Source organism: Nannospalax galili, unplaced genomic scaffold (assembly GCF_000622305.1).
Source record: "Nannospalax galili isolate Female #2095 unplaced genomic scaffold, S.galili_v1.0 scaffold1436, whole genome shotgun sequence".
NCBI lineage: Eukaryota > Metazoa > Chordata > Mammalia > Rodentia > Spalacidae > Nannospalax > Nannospalax galili.
In genome coordinates this window covers 758,210-769,220 of record NW_008338997.1, presented here as the reverse complement: position 1 = coordinate 769,220, position 11,011 = coordinate 758,210, and the positions used below count along the sequence as shown (strand labels likewise).

Below are 11,011 nucleotides of genomic sequence, written 5' to 3'. Positions count from 1 at the left end.
TGTATGTATCAGTGTTTTACCTGTAGGTATGTAAGTGAACAACGTGTGCAATGTCTGCAGAGGTAAGAAAAGAACATCAGATTCCTTGGAACTGGAGTTACATATGGTTGTAAGCCTCCCTATGGGTGCTGGGAACTAAGCCTGGGTCCTCTGCAAGAGAAATCAGGGCTCTTAGCCACTGAACCACCTCTCCAACCCAACAAATCTTTTCCTTAAAGTATTAATGAAGGGCACACATTCTGGACTCTCCCACTGTGGAGCACATTTTATTCCACAAATGCACCCCAGCATGCCAATTACCCTGAGTCCCATGAGAATAGAAATCAATTCAGCCATGGATCCTAAATACTTCAAAACAAAACTTTATTAAGATAAACACAACACCATATTAACCAATTAACATGATCTATGTATTGTTGAACAACTACTTAGGTAATAATTTCACACTGATGACTCTTTGGAAATGAATAACGAAAATCCATAGTCCAGAGATCCAAAATAAATAGTAAGCTAATAAACAACAAAATCAGTTCATACCTTTACTTGTTTTCTGATGTTTCTCTTAGTATTATATTTATTTGTTTTATGTGTGTCACGGCATGCGTGTGAAAGTCAGAGGAGTTAGTTCTCTCCTACCATGTGAGTCCTGGGAATTGAACTCTGGTCATCAGACTTGGCAACAAGGACCCTTATCTGCTGAGTCATTTCACCAGTCATTTTTGGTTTTCACTTTATTTTCAGTTTATTTTTAAATTTTGTTTTTGTTTGGTTCAGTTTTGAGACTGGTTCTCATTATGTAGTCTGGATTGGACTCAAATTCATGGCAGTTCTCCTCACTTGATCACTAAAATTAAATGCATAAACCACCACATCCAGCTTCAAAGTGACTCTTAACTTTTTCTTCTCAGTTAGAGAGATGGCTTGGCAACTAAGCATGTGTAAATACCCTTGAGTTCGGTTCCCAGCACTCATGCCAGGTGGCTCACAACCTCCTGTAACTCCATCTCCAGGAGATCAGATGCCCATTTCTGACCTCCACAGGCACCTGCACACATGTGGCACACGCACATAAGTAAAAATAAATCTTTAAAAAAAAAATTTCTTCTATTTTCAACACTTGAAATTTTTCAATCTAACATGCACTAATTTCTCACAAAATGTTTTAGGCAATGATAGGGTTACTCCTGCTAGAAAGATAAGCATCCTACTACAAAGGTATCCTCCCATCCTCTGGAGTGCATTCTTACTGCTATAAAGACATGAGCCTACTGGAGGATACTGTTCACTGCTCATATTATACTACCTGTATTATTCTCTCTACTGTGTGTTGTTTCATGTTGTTTCAAACTGAAAAGTCAAACACCACTGCTACACTCCATGCTTACACTCTCAAGGATGCTACAAAGGTGGGCAATGAAAGGCCTCCCACATTCCTAGCATAGAGTATCTGTGTGCTTTCATGCTTCTGAAAAATCTGAATTTCCATTAGTGCAGTTTTTCTTTACTTGTGAGATTTCATATGTGTCTGATAATTTCTGGAACGACTAAAGGCTTTACCACACTTAGTACATTCATAGGGTTTTTCTCCACTGTGGGTCCTTTCATGTTTGTGAAAGGTACTGGAACAACTGAAGGCTTTTCCACACTCTGCACAGACATAGGGCTTCTCTCCAGTGTGAGTTCTTTTATGTATTTGAATGGAACTATAACTAGTAAAGACTTTTCCACATACTTCACATTCATAAGGTTTCTCTCCAGTGTGAGTTCTTTGGTGCCTTTGAAAAGAACTAGAACGATTAAAGGCTTTACCACACTTTGTACACTCATAAGGTCTTTCTCCAGTGTGAATAATTTTATGTCTCTGAAAAGCACTGGGACAACTAAAGGCTTTCCCGCACTCTTCACATTTATAGGGTTTCTCCCCAGTATGAGTTCTTTTATGTACTCGAATGGAACTGGAGCTAGTAAAGGCTTTACCACACTGCTTACACTCATAGGGTTTCTCTCCACTGTGAATCTTGACATGCATTTGAAGGTAAGTGGAACGAGTGAAGGTTTTACCACACTTCTGACACTCAAAGGGTTTCTCTCCAGTGTGAGTTTTTTCATGCCTTTGAAAAGAACTGGGGCAATTGAAGGCTTTCCCACACTCCTTACATTCATAAGGTCTCTCTCCAGTGTGAGTCCTTCTGTGTCTTTGAAGGGAATTGGGACTACTTAAGGTTTTACCACATTGTTTACATTCATAGAGTTTTTCTGAACTGTGCAGCTTTTCATGAACTTGAAATGAGAGTTGACTAATGAATACTCTTCCACAATCCCTGCACTTAAAAGGTCCAGTTCCAGTGTGCGTTATCATGTGCCGTTGAAATGTTGAGAGAGAAAGAAAAGCTTTCCCACATTTCTTACATTCACAGTATATGTTCTCTCTGTTATGAATTCTTAGATGGGTTTGAAGAGAACTCAAACAATCAAAGTCTTTACCACATTTTTTGCACTTATAAGATCTTTCTCTGGTATGAGTTCTTAAATGTCTTTGGTAAGAACTTGGACAACTGAAGGCTTTCCCACATTCCTTACATTTATACGTTTTGTCTCCAGTATGAATTTTTTCATGGATTTGAAAAGACTTATAAGTACTTAAATATTTACCACATTTTTTACATTGATAGGGTTTCTCTAGAGTATGCATTTTTTCATGTATCTGAAGTGAGCTGGAAAATTTAAAGGCTTTTCTACATACCTTACATTTATAAGGTCCATGTCCACTATGCATTCTTATGTGCCTTTGAAAGCTTGTTAGAGAAATAAAGACTATTCCACATCCTTTACATTCATAGTGTTTCTCACTGGTCTGAGTCCTTTCAAATTTATGTTGCTTAGCTTGATATCTCTTCTCTCCATCTTCCTGATATGGTCTGTGTCCGGTGTGAACGCTCACATGCCTGTGAAAAGATTCATTAACAATAAAGACTTTACCACACACACTGCATTCACAGGTTTTCCATCCAGTTCCCTTGCTCAAACTGAGTTCTGGAAACTGGCTGGTTTCCTCACACTGATCATGTTCTTTTGTTTCCCAAAACCTCTCTCCCACATAACTTCTGTAAAAAAATGAGAACCATTACTATAGCTATAATATTTCTTAATAATTTTATATTCATTAACATGAACTACACTCGATAACATTGTCCAGGAAAAAGGCAGGCTCTCAGAATTTCTTGGGCATGAGTAGACTGAACAGTTTGCAAGGTGTTTGATTGCAGCTAATACCAAACATTAGTATTCAGACTTGGGGAATCTCACAGTGATCAAAACTTCAGTAATATCTATATAAAGGTTGAGAATATAGCTGTGGAAAATTGTAGGATAAGTAACTTTGAAGCAAGGTTTATTATTTGTTTCTTCTTAAATTTTCATGAGCTGTAGGTCATATATATCTACACCTCAGATCTTGTATCTGAGATATCTATATATCTCAAATACTGAGGAGTTTAAGTCAGATGAACCTTTTGAATCTACAAGTTTGAATCCAGCTTAAGTAATAATGATAAACCATAACAATCAAAATGTCTTTTTAATAAAAATGTACACTCATGACTTATTATAAGTCACTCTAGGGAGGAACTATTTCCCCTAATTGAACACAAAGTACCTTGGCTTTCTCCCAGGATTTTTGTACTGATCTTCAGTGGGCTGGACTTTCCACTGTATTCCTAAAATGTAGATCAGAGAAAACATTGGGAATTACTGTATTTGGAAAAGTTACAGAATTCTGTGTTCACGGTACATTGAGACCCTTCAGATTTAAAACAAGGTAATCTCTTTCCATGTGTTAAGTCACTGAGTACCACAGATGACCAAAAACCAATTTTCTTTAAATGATAAAGGGAAGAAATGCTATCAATCCTTACCTACAGCAGTCAGGTTCCTGACAGTTTCCTTCATCACCTCTCTGTAGAGATTCTTCTGGGAAGGATCCAACAGAGCCCACTCCTCCTGGGAAAAGTTCACAGCCACATCCTCAAAGGTCACTGAATCCTGCAATATTCCACATAATACACAAAAGATGATGAGCATGACAAGACAGCACTGGATGTCTGTACTTACTTCATAAGCAGTACTCACAATTCTGTGCCCCAAATATATATTACTGACTTTGGTATCAGAATCTTACTCTCTGGCTACATTCACGTCACCCAATAGAAAGAGAGATTATTCAAATGAATTATTGATAAGGGCAACAGCAAAATAGGAATGCCCCCTCTGGATAGTAGGAAACAGAGTAAGACTTGATCCTGAGACACTTAAAATTTCTTTTCTACAAAAGTCCAGTACCTGTTTTAACAAAGCTTTACTCATGAAAGAGGTAACATCACAGCTCTGAGACTGTTATCCTTTAGAAATGCCTGTTCGTGGGATCAACAAGATGGCTAAGTAGATAAAGACACCTGCCACCATGCCTGACAATCCAAGTTCAATCCCCAAGACTCAGAGGAAGAAAAAGAGAACCATGTAAACTGTTCTCTGACCTGCACAGGCACACTGTGTGTGGAGCTCACACATAGGCCCAAAGGTAATTTTAAATATCCATTCAAATTTGACCTTTGCTGGGAAATAAAACTTGAAAAGGTTCTCACAACAGTAAGGACCAGAGTTGCTCATTTTGCCTTAATATTTATGCACAGAATATACTATTGCTGGGCATAGTACCACACACCTTTAATCCCAGCACTGAGGAGAAAGAGGCCAGCCAGGGCTTCGCAGTGAGACTTTGTTCTATACTCATACATGTGCGCACAGATGCACACACACATATACTATTGCTGTACAAGTGAGATTTTAGAATTTTGTTACATACTGTCACATACTCTGGAGAGTCTGGCTTCATTAGTCTCTAAAAACTTCCTTCTTAGTGAGTCTCTAATGTACTTATCTGAGTGAAATATTTTAGACATTGTCCCAACTTCTTTTTATTTATTTATTTTACTTTTAGTGTATGAATGTTTTCCCTGCATGTATGTAAGTGCACAACATGCATGTAATGCCCACAGAAGTCAGAAGAGGGCATTGGACCCCCTGAAACTGGAGTTAAAGGCAATTGCACATGGCTTCACTCTTCACAGGAAGAACAGGCTGCACTCATATCTGGACAAAAGTGCCAGCAAGCTGAAAGTTAGGAGCTCTGCCTTTGTTCATGAGAAATGAGCTCACGGTGCAAACAGTTGTCCCCCAATAGACACTGAAACACAGACCTAGAAAATGTAACACACTGCAACAGAAACCAAAGCCGGGGAAAGCAAGTGTCATTGGCAAACTGTAAAATACTGGTAGGACAAGTTTGAGAAGCCAAAGCTCGGGGTCCCACTCTGACTATAGGCCCTTAATTAGTTTGAACTCTGAGTTCAAGGCCAGTCAGGGCTACATAGTGAGATCCTGTCTCAAAAATAAATAAATAAATAAATAAATAAAAATAAAATAAAATAAATAAATAAATAAATAAATAAATAAATAAAATATAAACTGTTAAGAGAATGAAAACACAGCCACAGACTAGGACATAATATTACAAAGCATGTATTTAACAAAATACTGATACCAGAACTTTAAAAACTAAACAAGAAATCAACCAGTTTTTTTCTTTTAAAAAATCAGAAAACTGTCTGGAAATAGGCCTTGCCCACAAGGTGACTCAGCATGAAGAGGCTGTGAAAGCAGCTCGACAGCACATACTATTTCTCTTAGAAATTCCTAGATGGAAGCTGGGCATGGTGGCACACACCTTTAATCCCAGCACTTGGGAGGCAGAGGCAGGCAGACTTTGTAAACCCCATGAATTTTCTTACTTTGGTTTGTGAAGAGTTGCCTGATCTCTATGGTAAGAGACTTTCTTCCAAAGTTCCAAATGCCCAAACCCTGGAACCACTGTAACAAGGCAGTGGGATATGTCTCCCGAGGAGGAAGAAGTAGTAGTCCTAGATGGAATTAGAATCCCAGACGAGCCCCCAAATTGTTAGAAATAAAATTCAAGGTCCAAGGATTCCATCATTACTACACAAAGAATACAGAGAAAAAGAGAACGTAACTTGGCAAGGCATATTTTACGTTTACAAAAGGATGTCTTGCATAGTCTCATAGCTTTCTATCTCTATGATCCCGTTAAGAATCCTAGGTAAACCAGGCATGGTGGCACATGCCTTTAATCCCAGCACTCCTGAGGCAGAAGCAGACAGATCTCTGCAAGTTCAAGGCCAGCTTGGTCTACAGTGAGTTCCAGGCTTGGGTTAAAAGAGACCCTGTCTCCAAAAAAAAAAGGAAGAATCCTAGGTAAAACCCAAATGGAAAATATTACAAGCGGATTAGGACATATGATTAAATGCCTGCAGTCCAAGGAATTGCCAGGTTATTATGAGCCCCTATGGCTCAGTAGTACCATTAAGTTTTTGGGTGTAGTCATTTTGAATTATACCACATGGCTGGATTAATGAAGGTGACAGCCAGGTCGTAGCATGGGTCACCACCATTTTGAAAATGTTATTAACCACCAGGCGTGGTGGCCCACACCTTTAGTCCCAGCACTCAGGAGGCAGAGACATGTGGATCTCTGTGAGTCTGAGACTAGCCTGGTCTACACAGCAAGTTCCAGGTCACCTGGAGCTATAGGGAGACCCTGTTTCATAAAGGCAAAAAAAAAATGTTATTAACTGGGCTGAAGACATGACTCATTGGTTAAGAGTACTGACTATTCTTGCAAAGGACATGGGTTTGAATCCCAGCACCCACATGGCGGCTAATGTCTATTAACTCCAATTCCAGGAAATCCAACACCTTCTTCTGACTTTCATGGGCAATGCACAATATGAGTGCACTTACACATATGCAGAAAGTAGACTCATACACATAAAATTTAAAAATAATTGACTCATTGGTTAAGAGTACTGACTATTCTTGCAAAGGACATGGGTTTGAATCCCAGCACCCACATGGCGGCTAATGTCTATTAACTCCAATTCCAGGAAATCCAACACCTTCTTCTGACTTTCATGGGCAATGCACAATATGAGTGCACTTACACATATGCAGAAAGTAGACTCATACACATAAAATTTAAAAATAATAGCTGGGTGTGGTGGCTCAGGCCTTTAATCCCAGCACTTGGGAGGCAGAGGTAGGAGGATCTCTGTGAATTCAAGGCCAGCCTGGTCTACATAGCGAGTTCTAGGACAGCTGGGGCTACAGGGAGACTCTGTCTCAAAAAGATCCAAAAAAATAAAAATTTAAAATAATATTTTTTAAAATGTTATTGCCAAGATGGCAACCAAGTCATCAAGCTGTTCCCATACTGATTATGTCATCAACCAAGATAGCAACCAGATCACATGGTTGCCTCCATCTTGGTGAGGTCACCAGCCAAGATGGCTACAAAGTCACATGGTTACTTTGGTGAGCTCGGCTCCATGCCAAAATGAGCCCATCCCCCACAAGAATACAAGCCCTGTGGGATTTACATATCTCAGAGATTAAATGTGGACAGCCACCTCTTTTTCTTTTTTTTATTATTTTTATTTTATGTGCATGAGTGTATTGCCTACATGTGTGTGTGCAATGCCCAAAGAGTAAGAAGGCGGCATCGGATCCCCTGGAACTGGAGCTACAGAGCACTGGCTGTTCCTGCAAAGGACCCAGGTTCAATTCCCAGCACCCACATGGTGACTAACACTGTCCCTAACTCTAGTTCCAGGGGAATCTGATGCCCTCTGACCTCCATGGGCATTGCACAACATGGGTGCACTTACATACAGGCAGGCAATACACTCATGCACATAAACTAAAAATAATCAAATATTTTTTTAAATTAAATAAACAACCTAATAATTTTTTTAAATGACTTCAGGAGCTGGAGAGATGGTTAAGAGCCACTGGCTGCTCTTACAGAGGACCTGGGTTTGGTTCCCAGCACCCACGTGGTGGCAAATCTTCTGTAACACCAGTTCCAGGGGATCCAATGCCCTCTTCTAGCCTCAGCAGGCATTGCGCAAACACGGTGCACTTACATTCATACCAGCAAAACACTCATACACAAAAAATAAAATTTGAAAATTATAAGAAAAATGCTTTCAATGTCAAAAACCTAGGGAGAGGCAGTACTAACTTGGAACACAGACATATCTGAAACTATTATCAAGTCACCCTATAGCTACCATGTGGGACATCCCCCTCCCTCATTCTGTTCTGTTCACTAAAGAGCCCAGTATCCCAAGTCAGACTAGACTGGGCTTTGGTATGTCCTGAAGTATATTTTGCTTTTTGAGTTCCTATTCAACTCCACTGGGATGGTTTCACTTGTCCAGAGGGCAAACATCTCTGTCCTGACCCTTCAAAACCAGGATCCCAGGACTGGGGCTATGGCTCAGTTGGTAGAGCCTAGCATGCATGAAGTCCTGGGTTCCCAGAACCACATAAACCCAGCATGGTGATGCATGCCTGTTAAGGGGCCAAGATCAAAAATTTAAGGTCAACCAAGTTCAAAGTCAGCCTAGACTTCATGAGACTAAGATTCATGAGAATAAGATTGTTTGGGATAGTGTGTGTGATAGACACACACACACACACACAAAAAAAAAATCAACAAATTTTAAAAGTGAGTTATATTTGAGGAGGAAGCATAAAAATTCACATCATGTTAATTAGTAGCAGTGATAAATATTGCCATTGAAATCTACTCAATGACTTTATATCCATAAACAGGTGCCAAGGATCCAAGTGCAACCAACCATGACTAGTAATAATCAGATACACACAGATTAGAGACACGTGCCAACATCTGTTATTAGCCAAAACAATGAGTCTTTCTGTAAGAAACACTATATTTTAAAATGAAACAGAGATCGTTTTTAAAGGTTAAAAACATTCAATTTTATCTTACAAGATTTATACTGAGTTCAATATTGTATAACTGTATTAATTCAACTGTGAACCTAAAAATTTTATAGCCACTTTTGAAAAAGATGTATCTTTGCTCTGGAAATTGTTATTGAATATGTTAAAGCTGTAATGAAATGCTTCTTCTAAAAAATTTTTAAAAAGAAAAATAAAAGGGGGGGTGAGGGTGAGATGGCTCACTGAATGTCCTTGCTGCCAAGCCTAAGAACTTGAGTTGATCCCAGGACTTACATAATGGAAGTTGAGCACTGACCCCGGCCAGTTGTCCTCCAACCCACACATATGCACTATGGGAGGACAGAAGAGCATGCAGGCACGGCACGCGCATGCGCTCTCACACGCACACGCGCTCTCACACGCACACGCGCTCTCTCACACACACACACACACATTAATAATTAATAAATAAATTCATACATATATACATACCTGCAGGAATGCACACATGAGCACACACAAATAACCCACAGGAGCGCACACGCGGGCACGTAAATGAATAAATAAATAAATGTTGGCAGAAGCAAGTTAATTAATTTTTTAAAATGTATTGGATTAAGGGCACAATTTTAAAACGCCGTTTTCCCCAGAAAAGTCATCCATTGCTCTTAGGAAACAAAAAAAGTCCATATTCTCTGGCTGGGCATGTAGCACATCACATAGGCTCCCTCCCTCCTAAACACTGGAAAAAAGGAAAGAAAAAAAAAGCTGAGCTCGACCTACAGTATAAAGGTACACAGGTGACAATGGTGTGGTTTGAAGAGGGGAATCTGAGGCTTGGGAACACAAGAAAAGACATCCAGTGCTCAAAAAACATGTATGAGGCCAGGCGCGGTGACGCACATCTTTTGCCAGCACCGAGCAGGCAAAATCAGGCGCATCCCTCGTAAGTCAGAGGCACAGCCAGTCCCAGGCCAGCCAGGCCTACAGAGATCCCGTCTCAAAAACAAACACTTAAAGAGAAAAGCGGCCTCCGCCTTAAAGGGGCTGAGGACCCCAGGGCCCCAGCTCGTCCTCTGCACGCAGCCCACACCAGTCAGCCTGTCCACACACACCCGCGGCCTTCCGGCCGTCCGCGCACTTCAGGGCTTACGGGGCTGCGGCCCGAGCTGCCCCCAGAGGCCCGGAGCGGGTCCGTAACCGGGGTCCTGGTGCCCACCACACACCGGCGGGGGCCTCAGGGACTCCGGCAGCAAAACCTGGCCCCGCACCTCCCCACCTGCCGCAGAGAGCGCACCATTTCAGGTCCAGGGTCGGCCGGTCGCGTCCTCGGCAGAGTACGGGGGAGGGTTGCTGGGGACAGGTGGTCCTGCGCGGCTACCGAGGCGGTCAGGGAAGAAAGCGAGTGGAAACTCGCGTCCGCTCACGCGCGTCCACCCAGCGTTCCCTGCGGTGTAAAAAGTCGCGTGGATTGGACAGCTCGGATGGCCCCGCCCACTGCGGCCTGGCCGGGGAAGGTCAGCTGGGTGGGCCTGCGCCGCACCCCGCTGGACCTGCTCTGCTGCCTTTCCATCTGGTCGGAACCCTGAGCCCACCGTGGCGGCTTCCTACAGCTCCATATGTCCTGGGGACGCAGTTTGCCCAGAGAATTCCAGAACCCTTTGTCACAGGAATGGAACTAAAAGGCCCCGCCAAGGCCAGACTGGAATAATAGGCTCTGATGTCAGAGGTCAGAGAATTACCATAATCCCCAGGCCTCTACTGAACCTGCGCTGTGTACAAATACGGACATTTTTAAAGTGACTTCATCCTATGTAGTAGAGTCCTGCTCCGTGCTTAACTTGGGGAAAGATTGAACACCATACGGCCTCACACTGGTGGCAATGACTCTTGTTCCACGGACAAACACTATGCTTCCTGTACTCTATCCTTTCACCCCATGCCCTCCTGCCTTCCTTTTCTTACAAGGCTGGGCATAGAGCCCAAGGCCTTACACAAGCTAAGCAGTTGCTTTATCCCTGAGCTATGACCCCAACTCTGGGACGAAGGATCTATTTGGTAATTTCTGAAAGTGTCCTAAGGAAACTTCGAAATGTAACAAGTTACTGTCTTGACCAGCTTCAGTTGACAA

General features: G+C 41.7%; 1 protein-coding gene across 1 annotated transcript; it reads right to left on the bottom strand.

The window, feature by feature from the left end:
• Nucleotides 1-346: 346 nt before the first annotated feature.
• Nucleotides 347-10,366, bottom strand: LOC103734592 (zinc finger protein 709). Its single transcript, XM_008833622.3, has 4 exons — nucleotides 10,178-10,366; nucleotides 3,915-4,041; nucleotides 3,656-3,716; nucleotides 347-2,945 (listed from the first exon to the last, which is right to left on the bottom strand). Exons 1-4 carry the CDS (start codon nucleotides 10,178-10,180, stop codon nucleotides 1,502-1,504), a joined length of 1,635 nt encoding a protein of 544 aa, XP_008831844.3. The 5' UTR covers nucleotides 10,181-10,366; the 3' UTR covers nucleotides 347-1,501.
• Nucleotides 10,367-11,011: the final 645 nt, after the last annotated feature.